This window comes from Sebastes fasciatus, chromosome 8, assembly GCF_043250625.1.
Source record: "Sebastes fasciatus isolate fSebFas1 chromosome 8, fSebFas1.pri, whole genome shotgun sequence".
Lineage (NCBI taxonomy): Eukaryota > Metazoa > Chordata > Actinopteri > Perciformes > Sebastidae > Sebastes > Sebastes fasciatus.
Window position 1 is genome coordinate 21811763 of NC_133802.1, and position 14669 is coordinate 21826431.

Here is a 14669-nt window from a genome sequence, read left to right on the forward strand (position 1 = left end):
CTTTTCCTAGGTATAGCTACGAATGGTTTATGAGAACAATCTGAATATTGACACCAAATTTTGTGGCAAGTCTGTATTAAATGAGATATGTTTCTGTGGACCAAAGTGTTGGATTGATGGACAGACAGCCAGATGGACAGATCAGCCTACTATCTTCACTACCCACTGCTAGTGGATCAAAAAAGGGAAATGGGAGGACATGAAAGAACAACGAGAGACAGACAGACACACAGTGGGTGAGATATTAGACTGTGCTTTTCACTGAGATATTAATTGGACTGGGCTTTGCAGGATTGCTGCTTTGTCTTTTTCTCATTAACGGAGCAAATTAAGAACTTTTCAAATCTCTGTTAGCCTGTTTAACATATTCATACTCTGTCTTTCAGTTCGGCTCGCCTCACTTTTAAATACTCTTTGGACAGAGCACAGTCATTGTTTGCTGCTTTAGTTTTCATTGCCATGCCGCGTGCACCCTTTGTTGTACCGTGTGTGGACTCCTTTGTAATGGAAATAGCAGTGACTTCCAACAACTGTGTGAAAAGTCAAAACCCACACGCCAGACTTTGACTTTTGCAACCATAAGACTATACAAACATGCGCACGTACGCTCACAAGCATAGCTGAAGACATGAACAGTATACAATGTAGGTACTTAGTCACAAACGAGCGTGCACACACACATACACACTGTATTCTAGCACACAGTGCTCTTGACAAGGCTTATTGTTTGTCCTTGACATTTTCATGTATTTGATGAAAGGCTGGTATGAAAGGGCCATGTGTTGACATCACAAATCTTCAAATGTAGAGTGATTTCTTTGTTCCTTCTCTCTTAGTTGACTCAAGGGACTTCTGTGCTCGGGGTGGACTTGTTGTTAATTAACGACACAGCTGTCTGATTGAAGTGTGTGTATATAAATGTGCACATGAAGCGGTAGCTATAGAAGAAGTGAAGGGGCTTCATACAGCTACCCTTCATTAGTATTAAGGCGAATGCTCACATACAATACAATGCAATCAAAGTACATATTCTAATACAAACATTGGTTGTTTTTCTCTCTTTCAATTACTGAGTAACCATTTCATTCCCTATGTATCGCAGAATAGCCACAGGAGACTTAACATGCATTTTCTACACAGATCCCCTTAGTGAAGGAGCAGCTGTGGCTCAGCAGCCAGCCATGCAGTAAGAAACTGCGACTTCCAGATTTGCTATATTTGTGAGTCGCTATGTGTGAGGGTCTGTAAGCCAAATATGTATTTTTACATGGGTGCATGGTTTTGTTTGTGCACACATCAGTGCATAAATAGAGAACATTAATTTGATAATTCTGATTATAAACTGGTCTTCTGTGGCTCATGGCTATCTGATAATAGTCTCATGGATTCCCCTTTTATTCCCCTTCATTATTTAGTCTGACATCATGTTCGTGTTGCCATTTTCATTTGGCAAAGGGGGGGTTATTTTGTCCAAGCCCTTTGGCAGTGACTGACACATCTGTCCAGGGTTCATTTAAGTGTTATTATTTCTGTAGGTTTAATTAAATCAACCTTTATAGCTGCATTGATCTGATCTACGCTTGTCACCATTTTTGTGTCGCTGTGTTTTTGGAACATGCACGGGTAGATAACCTCCTCATTCTTAATCACACAAGGTTGTGATTGTCAGCGAGCACAACACCAGACCTATTTGAAAAACAGAAAAAATGTGAGACTTGGGCAGCGATTGATTGGTCTGAAAGCAGGCTAAATCGTTCTCTCTGTCTGTCTGCACACTTACTTGTTAATGTTCGATATTATTATCACAGTACATGTTGGATTAAACACTAGTGTAAATGAGCCTGGTACACTGAACACAGTGTGTCTCTCTCTGTTTCACAGTGCATGTGAAGGCAGGGACGTGTGAGGTGATCGCTGCCCATCGCTGCTGCAACAAGAACAAGATCGAGGAGAGATCTCAGACTGTCAAATGTTCCTGCTTCCCTGGACAGGTTGCTGGCACCACCCGGGCCATGCCCTCCTGTGTTGATGGTATGTACTGCTGTTTGTGTTGTGCACATTTTGTACGTATCTGCACGCTCCCACTGTCAGAACCACACCTGGTTTTAGTAGCGTCTTAAAATGCCTTTTATGGTTTTTAATGTTGTCATGTTGGGAGGGGATTTCCGAAGCTCTCTGACCACCTGACAAGCAGTTATGATGGAGTATATGGGCCCCTTAACTCCTCCTGGTTACTGAAGCCATGGCAAGCTGTTCTATTTACAGGGACACGCGCCTACACAGTGTTGAAAATACCAAATTCAGGAGAATGACCTTGACTCAAACAATACCCAGTCAGCAGCATTTTAGTGAAAAAAAGGGACTGGCTAAAAAAATCGTCCAATCACATTCATGCAGGTGCACAGCACGGCCATTATAACCCAGTTTTTTTTTCACCATTACTCTTCTGAAATGCTCCTTACCTCCTTATGTGCTACATCTTTTGGTGGTCCGGATTTAAATCATAGATATTGTCCGGTCTTGGAGTTGTCCGTGTTTTTGTCTTATAACTTTAACCCTTTCACAAAGTGTTTTCAGTTCATGAAATATAATGTAACATTTTGGTTTCCTAAAAATGTGTTATTCAGCGTTTGGTTGTACTTAGCTCCACCCTCTTGTGTCACTTCTGGTTGCAAAAACCCAAGATGGCCACGGCCAAAATGATGAACTCGAAGCTTCAAAATCGTAGTACATAAACCAACGGGTGAGGTCTCGGTGACTACGTCCACTTCTTATATACAGCCTATTCATGGAACAGAATCAGGAAACCGACACCCTACTCCTACTTTCCTGTTCAACGTTGTTTCCTGTTTTCAATCAATCAATTACATTTCTGTGATGAATTCAGAGGAATTACAACGATGATGGATGGCATAAGGTTACATTGCGCACACAAGCAGTTCAAAAATAATGAAATTTCTACTCCAGCTATTAACCAGATACACCAGTAAAGATAAAAGAAACAGAAATCTGAACTATTCTCAACAGTAAAAGTAATCTGTGCTTCACAACCAAGCAAATAACTCAAAAGGCATACAAATTGAATATAATAAATTCCAATATAACATAATGGCTTCTTAACTGAGAGGCTGAATAGGAAAAATGCTCCAGGAGGAGGAATTCAGGGTTTCCTGCTATTATATTGAGCACTTCAGTCAATGTTATGTGAATATAAAAGGACTCACAACATGCATCCTTATAGCAAATATTATAATCTGCAGAAAGGAAAGTGTTATCTTTCTGGAGCTGCTTTGTTGACAATGAATGAAAGGTTGACATAGATTTTTAGAATTCACAGTTAAATTACTTACAGTAATGCATGACACATGTAACTCACCAGGTGAACACAGTAACAATATGTGTGAGCCCCATTGGTTGTCAAAGATTAACAACAAATTAGACTGTAATCTTTTGTTTGTGATTTATTATGTGTTAATTCAGCATGTATTATTATCAGGGGTGGAAGAAGTATTCAAATCATTTACTTAAAGGTACAGTGTGTAGGATTTGGCGGCAACTTAAGTACCCTTTCGCTCATTCCTCCCTTTCCAAGACTGCGTTAACGTGAGCCGCTGGGTGTAAAACTGAAGTAATCCGGCGGCTGCCGGTACCGCGGTTTTGTACTCTGCGGCTCACGTTACCACAGTTTGAAGTGTCAGAGAACTATGGTGGTCTTCAGGTAACGTAAAAACACAAAAGGCTCTCTCTATAGCCAGTGTTTGGTTTGTGCGTTCAGGGCTACTGTAGAAACATGGCAGAGCAACATGGTGGACTCTGTGAAGAGGACCCACTCCCTATGTAGATATGAAGGGCTCATTCTAAGCTAACGAAAACACAAAAATTCTTAGTTTCAGTTGATTAAATGCTAATTAAAACATAGTTATGAATAGTATATTCCATTTCTGCTAATAGATCCCCCAAAATGTTACACACGGTTCCTTTAAGTAAAAGTAGTGATACCACACTAAAGAATTACTCAATTACAAGTAAAAGTCCTGCATTCAAAATTTCACTTGAGTACCAAAAGTATTATCAGCAAAATGTACTCAAAGTATCAGTGTACATGTGTATATCAGTCTGTGATATATCATTATATTACTGGACCATTATTATTGGTGCATTGACATGTAAACAGTAATCGTATTTAGCTGGTTGAGGTGGAGATGATTTTAAACATTTTATATACTTTTGGGTAGTTAAATCTATAACACAGCATTATATCGTATATACCGATCACATGTTTTGTTTGTAAAATCTTGATCTGAAAATGAACTATAACTGTCAGATAAATGTAGTGGAGTCGAAGTATAAAGTAGCATAAAAGTAAAATACTCAAGTAAATTACAAGTAACACAAAATTGTACATTACTTTAGTAAATGTACTTAGTTATATTCCACCACTGAATCATTTCTAACAAAATAGCACTTTAATACATTGTAAGTGCTCATGGCTCCCTCCACTTGGAAACCGTTTATTAGCCATAAAACTGTTAAATTGCTTGCGGGTATGACTTCAATATTGAGCTGACACAAATTCTGACAGACCTCATAATGATGACTTGATGAAAGTCGGCCTTAGCTTTGTATACTGGGACTTCTCTGCTCAAAGCGGCTATACCATCTACAATATCTGATTACTAAGAAATCCTCAGACACTACTGCAAAGTTAGTCTGTTCAAGAAAAGTCTGTCAAAGTGTCACCAATCCCCTGGGAATTATGTCACTGAATACAGGCTGTGTTCTGACTACGTAGTTTCTAAGTTGGAGTGACAATCGCTTAAATACTTACATGCTAAACATGTCATTACCTGGTAACTGGCTGTGGCAAATAACACGTCTTGTGACAGATAAAGAAAGGGCATTCATAAGAACATTCTTCATATATTCACACATTCAGTCAATCAGCTTTTACTGTGGTGAGCGTTCTTTTGTTTCTTTTTTCTTTGTGATGATATTTAATCATCTTCTTGTTCTTGATGTGTCTGGTCTGTCTACGCCTCTTTCTCTTTTGTATTTGCTAAAGGAACCCCATCAATCCCTTTTTATCTGATTTGACGTGTTGTGAACAAATCTACTTGAACACAACATATCCTAGCTGTCTGATGCAAATCTTGCCTCCAGTTTTGTCTTTTTTTCTTACATGAATTGAACATGTAAATTATCCCTTATGTACTGATTAAATTTACATGACTGCAGTGCTCAAGCATACAGTAATAATCTGCATTTAAAAAAAAAAAAATGCTCTCCAAAGAGAACTTAACCCATTTTTCTTTATTGCTGAAAGGTTGTCAAAATGTTTCCTCCAGAGAAAAGGTTCTGTCATAATTCCCTGAAGTTTGGGGACATATGGGAATATTTCAAAAATGATCTTGATATTGATGTGTAACAATATTGAGTATTCAAAATCATATGGTAAGTGTCATATGTTAAAACTCATGTTTTTCAGTCAGCCAGCATTCTGGATTTCAGAAGCCATTTTTGTAAAAACCCACTGGATTACATTTGTTCTCAAAAAACATGAACTTTTAGATCAGTTGGAAATTTAGTTAAAGAATTGATGTGTTAAGGTTTACCACAGATTAGCTCCAAAATTAGTTTGGGCTATCCATAAATATGAAGAGATGGAAGAGATTTCAGTATAGTGTTTTTGAAAAATGAGTTTGAGAAAAAGAGGCTGAAGGAAAACCAAAACCTTCTTACCCATCGAGGGGCAAAGATGAGAGATTGTATTTGCTAAAGAATATTTAGAAAAGATGGTTGTAATATTGTATGTTTCGTATTTTGATCATTTATACATCACTTAAAACTCAAACTATTTCAGAAAGGTGAGGGTGTTTTTTGTATATTTATTGTCTATGGTGATCTATAAGTCACATAATTGATCAATAAACTGTATATATGAAAATCTGAAACAACATCAGACACCTTGCTATGTGTGTGTGTTCTCAAAGTGAGCAATCAATCATTTATAGTTTGTGTCAGGATCATAGTGTTGGTGAATTTACGTTTATAACTATCAGGAAGTTTGTTTGCATCCACGTGGCTTTATGGACATTTTGAATTTGCGCTTAAAAAACTTGCAAATGGAAACACTGTAAATTCGAAGAAGAAGAATATCACAAAAAGTTGGAAAAATGTGTGATAAAAGCAAAATGGGAACAGATGGAAACAGACAATGGAAACAGACTTAGCAAATAAATCATGACGTGCATGGCACATGTGACCTAGACTGAAGCCGGCGCTCCACATCGTTTTTTCTTTTGTTCGAATTTTGACTGGCGTTCATTTAATTACATCATCTCGTTGCACCCTCTTCTTCTGCAGTAGTTTAATGGCATTAGTGCTACCGAACTCTTTATGTTGATGCACCCAACTCCTAATATTCACATAACGATAGTGGATGGAAACGCATATTAATTCACATTTTCTTTTGCCAATTCTCTAAAAAAAAGTGTTTAAAATTCAGATGGAAACTTGGCCAAGGAAAACTTGGAGTTGAAATTCCCACATACACGATCTGGAAACACATGAAAGCACTGAATGAAAACACACCCATAAACATCGAGTCACGTCTTCACCAAACTAAATATTTGCCACCGTCTTCTCTCTTCCCCACCAGCCTCCATTGTAGCCCAGAAGTGGTGGTGTCAGATGCAGCCGTGTATGGATGGCGAGGAGTGTAAGGTTCTCCCAGACCTCACAGGATGGAGCTGCAGCACAGGCAACAAAGTCAAGACCACAAAGGTTGGTGTTCACACAATCTCTCTCTCTCTCTGTAATGTCTCTATTTCCCTCTTTCTCACACAAAACACTCTTCCGCATACATGCATGTCCACACACAGTCAGACCCACTGCCGAGTGACCCACTTCCACCTCCGTCGTGTTATATCTCTGTCTTCTCTCTGTGTTATCTGTCTACAGCCCCTACTCCTTTCTCTTTTTCCCCTCTATAGCATTCTTTTTCTCACCTAATTTCTCTCTCTTCACTTTCTCATCCCACCCATCTTGGATCTAACATCAAACAGTCTCTGAAGAAAAACCATGCCAACAGGAACAACACAAATAAAACACACACACACACACACACACATACAGGGAGAGAGAACATCACAATTCCCTTCACTCCCACTTGCCCTGCTTCCCTGCCTCTGACTGGCATGCCATCTGACTCGATGCAAAAGCAACTCGCCACGGCGGATACACCAGAGTGGTAATTGTGCTCGGATAGTTTTTACACTCCTGTTCGCCCATAATACAGTATGTTCGTTTTGTGAATGTGTGCGTGTTCTTCTACTTGAATTTCTGCAATTCTCATGTACTGTCCATTTGTCTGTGACTTTATGCAGGCTGTTCTCATACACCGTTCGTAGCTATACCTATGAAAAGTAATGCACTGTAATTCGTATGCAGTATATCCCACAAAATCAATTCATGTGTAACTAGAATGGCAATCGGAGAGCGCAGACCTCCGCCAAGGTGCCTGACTTTAAAAACAGATCACAGCTCACAGCTGGCGGTACAGTGAGGAGGTCAGCTTATTATTAACACAGTGTGTTTCCATGTAACGTATCGGTGGATGCCTCTCTCATTCAGCAGCCTTGTTATTGCTGTATAACGTTACACTATGTTGTCTCTCATCCCGTCATCTATACCGCTTTTTTCTTTCTCACCATGGAGGACCAGCAGCTCCCGCACCTGTCTCGTCACACATCCACACACGTATCGCTCTGCTCTCAGAGGAAGGCGGGGTCACGCGTCCTCAACGCGTCATCGGTTACACTGCGCATGTGTTATACGCTGTGGTCTTAATGCACAGACTGATCGGAATTATTAAAAGAATTCCTGAATCCGGATCATGATCCGGATCGCCACCAAAATCTGATGGATTGTTCATTGTGCTACACCCCACCCCTCCAAAACATTTCATTCAAATCCATTACGAGCTTTTAGAGTAATCCTGCTAACAGACAGACAGACAGACAGACAGACAGACAGACAGACAGACAGACAAACAAACAAACCAACGCCAACCTTCAAGGCCCTTGGCCTTGGCAGAGGTAATAAATGTAATCGTGAACCAGAAAATATGAAGAGCGACGAAAACCGCGTAGGGAGGAGGTCGGGGTACACGGCATCAGCATTTCTATGTTAAATAGGCCCTACTTTTAATTTGACTTTTAATTCACGGGAAAGAAGATGAATAATTCGCCCCTTTGACGTGAACTTATGTGTCATTTTTATTTTTGTAATTATTATATTATATATAATAATATAATATATATTATTATTATTGTAGTTATTTTGTAATTTATTGATGTAATTTATGTTGTAGAACAAAACGCTAAAATCTCTTAAGCTTGTGTTAACCAAAGACCTCATTTCAACCATGTAACTAAAAACCCATTTAAAAACCCCACTGACTTCCAGACAAGGGAACTGGAAGTGCTAAAATGATGACTCATTTCCGAGTTTTAGGAATCATTGCTGTAGCACTATATGGAAACAGTGGGGCTTATACACACTGTACAGTGGCAGAAACAGGTTGAGATAAAGAAAAAGGGAAAAACAATGTGTGAAAATTTGCCATAAATCAGGAGAAATACAGGAGAATCGTGACCCCAGGAGGAACCGATGAAAAACTCCTGGGAAAATCGGGAGGGTTGGCAAGTATGTCGACACCTGTTGGCTTCTCTTCACTGACTTGCCCTGAGCAGACTCTTGTCTGACTGTCATAGGAGGGAATTTGCGCGAGACTCACCTCTTGTCACTGTGCGCTTCTGTTTCTAACCTCCATCCTTCTCTCTGCCTTCTCATCTTCCATTATTCATGGCCGGGTGCAGACCTTTGTTTTCTGTCTAAATAATTGATCGAAGGCGTGGTCAGAGGAGGGAGAGTGCATCTCCTTGGGAAAAAGAGAGGGTTAAGTAAAGCGTAAGACACACGTGGACTCGTCTCTCTTTCCCACTCTCTCTTTCTTTAAAACACTTGGAGACGGTCTCCTATACACCTGGCTGATTAAGAATTCCTTCCCTACTTTTTCCTCCTGCTCACCTCTCACCTAGCAAAGTGGATCTCACACCCTCAAGTTACACTCTTCCCTTCTCAACAGCTCCTTCTCACCCTGAAATATATTCTGCTGCGCTGGCCCAAGCTCAAATTTGTGTTAGCCTGCTCATAAGCGCTACTGAACTTTCCAAATGCACTGCTCACATCACGGCGAGATAAAGAGACAAAGAGATGGAAATAGAAAACGGCAGAGTGGTCTTGGAGTATGTAACGGGCATAATTGAAGAGAGAGACACGCAAGGGTTGATCAGATATGAAGATGATGTAATTTCTGAATATGCGAGTGCTGTTCAGAAGTTGATTCATATATCTGATCTCATGCATTTAGTTTTATCAAGCCAAAAGAGCGCATTTATAATTTCCTGAACACGATCAAAGCGAACCAGTTTCAGCAACGCATCGCTTTATCATTGAGTCTGTCGTAGTTTGAAAGAGCACAAATATTTGCTGTCTCTTGCATTCAGGTCTTTGATCAATGATCTGTGTGTGTGAGTGTGTGACTGTTGTGTGTGTGTGTACATTATGTGAGCGTGTAAGCTGATGTGTTTGCCTGATGATGAAGAGCGTGTTTTTTTTTCCTCCTCTGGTGTGGTACGTTGAGGTCAAGATGCGCAGGCATCCAGATCAATAGCATCGAACGTTCTCTTATAGTCCCATTAAGACCCGCTCGTAAATTGAAATTGACGATGGAGTGAGAGAGAACAAGGATGAGAGAGAGAGAGAGAGAGAGAGAGAGCAGCGAAAAGGAAGAAAGAGGCAGGCGGAGATGGATGACAAAGAAAGAATAACAAGAGGAGGCAGAGGTGATAGGTAGATAAAAGAATATTGCAACTGGTCAGCGGACAAGGAGCTTATGTTTGTGCGTCTGGGTACACAGAGCAGGCAAGAACACAAAAGAAGGGTTTGGCACTCTCCATCCTCTCCTCCATCCATCCATCCCTGGCCGGGAGCAGAGGAGAGGAGGAGAAGAGGAGGGCAGAGGGAGGAGAGAGGGAGGGGATGGAAGACAGCTCGATCAATGCCAAATAATATCATATGGATGAGCAGACAGACACGGCCGGGCTGCCAAGCCACTGAGCTGTCATACACCGCAAGGCAAGTGTGAGTGTGCATTTGTGTAGATGCACATGCAGCCATATACACACATTAACAAACAAATGACAAGGTGTATGTTTCACTTCCTATATAGAAAGCTGACATCAACACTAAACCGATGTCTGCAAGCACCGTCAACCTCTTTAGGCAACATATTGTGAAAGCAACACTCTTTGATAGAAACAATACAAACAGTGCATCAAGACCTAAAGTAATTATATTGATGCAGCTTTTAGATTATCAAAGAATAAGAAAAAAAATAGGTTTGTCAACATTAATGATAATGCGTTAACGTAATCGATATTTCAGAGGTTGTAGCGGGCTCAGTTTTTTAAGATTGAGTGAAGATACTGGTATCATATGAAACTAAAAACCTGAGGAATCCATTGGTACCAACCTGTCATACTAGCTTGTCGCTAAAGAGGCTAAATAATGCTACTAAGTTACACTACATTTTGGCGAGGAAAAAGTGGCATGGCCGTTTTCAAAGGGGTCCCTTGACCTCTGACCTCAATATGTGAATGAAAATGAGTTCTATGGGTACCCACTAGTCTCTCCTTTACAGACATATCCACTTTATGATAATCACATACAGTTTGGGGCAAGTCATAGTTAAGTTAGCACACTGACTCACTGACAGCTGTGCCATGTTATGATTGGAACATATTTTTATGCTAAATGCAGTACCTGTGAGGGTTTCTGTTTCATTGTTTTGTGTTATTTCCAAAAATAAATCTATACATATGTTTGCATAAAGCAAGCATATTTGACCACTCCCATGTTGATAAGAGTATTAAATACTTGACAAATCTCCCTTTAAGGTATATTTTAGACGGATAAAAAATGTGCGATTAATCAGGATTAGATATTTTAATCGATTGACAGCCCTAGAAAAAACAAATCAAGATCAAACCATTTAAATAATGTCTTTCCATAATCTACTCTCGTGTGACTAAGTGAGTCATAAAGGATGTGCATAATGTAGGAGCGAAGGGGACATCTGCCTCGTGGCCATCCGAGCAGCCACTAGTGTAGACAGTTAAAGCTTGTGGAATAAGGAATAGAAAATGTGGCACTCATGGGCCTGGAAAAGCCCGTAGAGATGACACTTGAGCGCTGTTCGTGTCTTTTTTGTAAATTGAGATCTAACTACCTAAACTCACTTTCTAATTGGGCACAGAAACTGCCACCTACAGGCATATTTAAACAGGCAAGGGGATGAGCACCTAAAGGGACTAGATCTGAGCACCTTAAAGCATAGCAGGCGCAGAGATGCAGCGGTGCGTACGTGTATTGCGAACTGGCGTGACAACAAACGCCTGCAGACTCTTTGATCAGGCACAGGAGTAGATGCCTGAAGGCAATGGGATCGGGCCCAGGAAGGGTGGCCTGGAGCCATCCAGAGCAGATACAGTAGAACAGTTTCAGCTAGCAGCTTGGAAGAAACGCTCCTCTGAGCTCTCTCAGTGATGGCTGGCCTTCACACTTTGTTAACTGGCACCACCTGGGTTGGACAAAAGACGGAGTCCCTCAAGAGGAAATACAGAGGGGACAGCATGTGTTGGGGCTAAGAGGGGAAGCCTCTGAGAAACACAAGGAGAAAGAAAGACACGCAGGAAAACAGAAGCATAGACTTGGGGAGTCTGGTCTGGTCTATAACTGTACATGCCAAAGCGCTGGCAGTTACACAGCAATTTGTGTCTGTTTGAGCGTTGGCTGCTTGAAAATGTCTCCTAATAGCTTGAAATAAACCAAAAGTGAGTGCATGAGCAAAGAAAATGGAAAGATGGATAGACGAGATAAAGAGACCATGTGATTAGAGCAGCCGTCTCGACAAACAGACGAAATGACATGGCAGCGGGCCAGGCGCTGAGAGTGAGGCATTGTGGGCCGTCTGCCACAATTCAAGCTGTGTCTTGTTTAGTCTCTTGCCAGGAGAGACAGAGACCGTGCTCGCCACGTTGTCGGTGCTCCACCAACAAGAATCACTTCCCATTATTTCCAAATAGCAGAGCGTGCAGCACGACGCTGCGTCGTTTCAAATGTTCTCCCATAATTGGCTTCGCACTGTGTTCTGTCTCAGACGTCATCCTAACTTTTTTTTGGGGACTATTTTCAGTGACCCACTTTCTTTTTCCTCCCTGTTTCAGGTGACGCGATAGTCCCGCCCGTCTCAAGAGGAGCAGAAATGGCGGTGGAGATAATTACACAGCACAATGGACATATCGGTGGTGAGGAAACACGCTCAGACGGACTTCTATGAGGAACCAGTAATTGTTTCATTTTTTGAGGATATCCAAGATGTGGAGGCTGAAGAGACAGGACTCTGACACCCTCTTCCATCACCTTAAACTCAACTGAGTGTCCTTGGTCCTTTTACCGCACGGGACTGCATCGCCCACAATCCTTTACTGCTACTACAAACAACAAAAAAGTGAACTATGACCTAAACAACACTTGATTAGATGACAAAACCTTCTTTACAACAATCTGTACTCTTCATCTCTCTTCTATGGCTTAGTTGTGTTCCATACGCATACGGGGAATAAAGGGGACCTGGACTTTAGACGGCTATCCTGCATTAGAAACGTCACTACAAAAAAAAAGGGAGCGGATCCAGAATGGCTGTCTCATGTAGTCGGGATGACATGTTTAAATTTAACTGTGCCACATATGACACACTTTGATGCTGTCAAAATGTTTCTCAGATCTGAAACCGAACCTTTGCTTTTTTTTCAGATTTCAACTCCATAAGAATATTTTACCTTGAATAGTTTGTGGCTTACCACATGCCATTTTTTAAAATGGGGAGACAGTTTGTCAGTCTTCTTTTTTCTTTTGTTTTTTGACAAAGGACAAAATCCTTTCAGGGGTGAGGTTAGACTAATACCAAGTAGATGTTTATGGTATATTGAAACATGTAAACGTGTAAAAAATGGTCCATGGAATCAACGGGGCTAAAAACAAATTGACGCTCTAATGGTTTTAATATCTGTGTTTTTAAACGCCTGTTAACCGCTATTGAGTACATGTGTCAGTATTATATGAAATGAATAAAACCTTTCAAAAGAAAAGATAAATCTCCGCAGTTTGTTTCAGCCCTGCAAATTAATCTTTGTGAAGATTCAAGCAAATTGTATTGTTTCAGATTGGTTGCTTGGAGGTATAAGCATTATTGATAACATCACTGTGAATTAATTTCCAAGAAACCTTGAAGCGACAGGAAACTATAGCTGGCTCCTAGAAATGTCATCAATAACTGGTAATTGCTTTCCTGTTATTTTTTATAATTAAATTTTCTCATCTTTATTTACTGCTGCTGCTCTGAACACTGTCAACTGTTTTGTAACGGACAGGAAGAGCTCCAAATATGGAATAATGCTCTTCCTTGGCCATTTGCTGACCTCTGTGGAGTCAACAATGGAGAGACTATTACAGGAGAAACCTGTACAGTTGGCTGGAGTCTTCACCACAGAAATCCCAAGCAGGTGAGGAAGGAAAAGGATATTTGTATGCAGCACATTTCAGCCAGGACTCAGGAAACAGACGTGGTTGGTAAACAAGATTTAGTGCTGGATGTTGTGGCTCTACATTTGACATTTTGTGGAGCTTCATCAACAGGTGAGTTTTTTTAAACATTGATTGTGAATTGGCAGTGATACTATGTTTATTACCAACACATATTGTACTGTTACAGCCTGAGCTTTGGGCTGATGTGTTAATGTTAAAGGAACAGTGTGTAACATTTAGGGGGATCTATTGGCAGAAATGGTGAGATAATATTAGTAAATTACTAAGATTATCTTACTGAACAAAATGTGTAAGTATTATAAATGTTTGTTTGCCACAGAGCTTATTTTCTGCAATAATCCAAAATCCAATGGAAAAATCTCATTGGCTTTTTGTCGAGGGAACCGATGCGATGCCAACTTCCGGGTTGGCCTACAAAAATACACACCACTCTATAACAGGTACTGTATATCGTAGTGAGGTATAAATCAGGCAGATTAGATATGTTGAGGTAATTTATAAAGTGCTGGCATCACATATCAGTTTCCAGCGCAACATTGAATAGCAGAGGTGGTAAGCCTAGTATTTTTTTTCATAATTTTTCAGTAATTTTTCATTGATGTTGGCCCTCTTATTTCAGGGAAAGCAGGGCACTTACACTGTAAAAGTGCAAATCTTGGTCACAATCCTTTAATAACAACATTTTAGGGATCCTTTTCAAAAGTGTTATTTCTGTAAAATATCTAGACAGTATATATATGTAAAAGAAATAAATATATAATATCACCATTATATTTTTTGTGATTCTTTTACACTTTAAATAGTGATATTGCATATGCCTCAAAAATCCAGCATTGTTGGGTTTCTAATGCATACCTATATACAGTATATAGAGTGAGAAAAAAAAACATTTCTTGTAGCTGTAAAAAAAAAAAAGGGAATAAGACAACTTCATGAGT

General features: G+C 40.2%; 1 protein-coding gene across 1 annotated transcript in view; it reads left to right on the forward strand.

Annotated features, from left to right (window-relative positions):
- LOC141772846 (chemokine-like protein TAFA-2) overlaps nucleotides 1–13262 on the forward strand; it is a 91094-nt gene extending 77832 nt beyond the window's left edge. The window contains exons 3-5 of the mRNA XM_074644286.1: nucleotides 1882–2031; nucleotides 6659–6783; nucleotides 12351–13262. Of these exons, the coding sequence (XP_074500387.1) occupies nucleotides 1882–2031; nucleotides 6659–6783; nucleotides 12351–12362 (287 nt within the window). The 3' untranslated portion in view covers nucleotides 12363–13262. The remainder of the gene's footprint in view (nucleotides 1–1881; nucleotides 2032–6658; nucleotides 6784–12350) is intronic.
- The last annotated feature ends 1407 nt before the right edge of the window (nucleotides 13263–14669 follow it).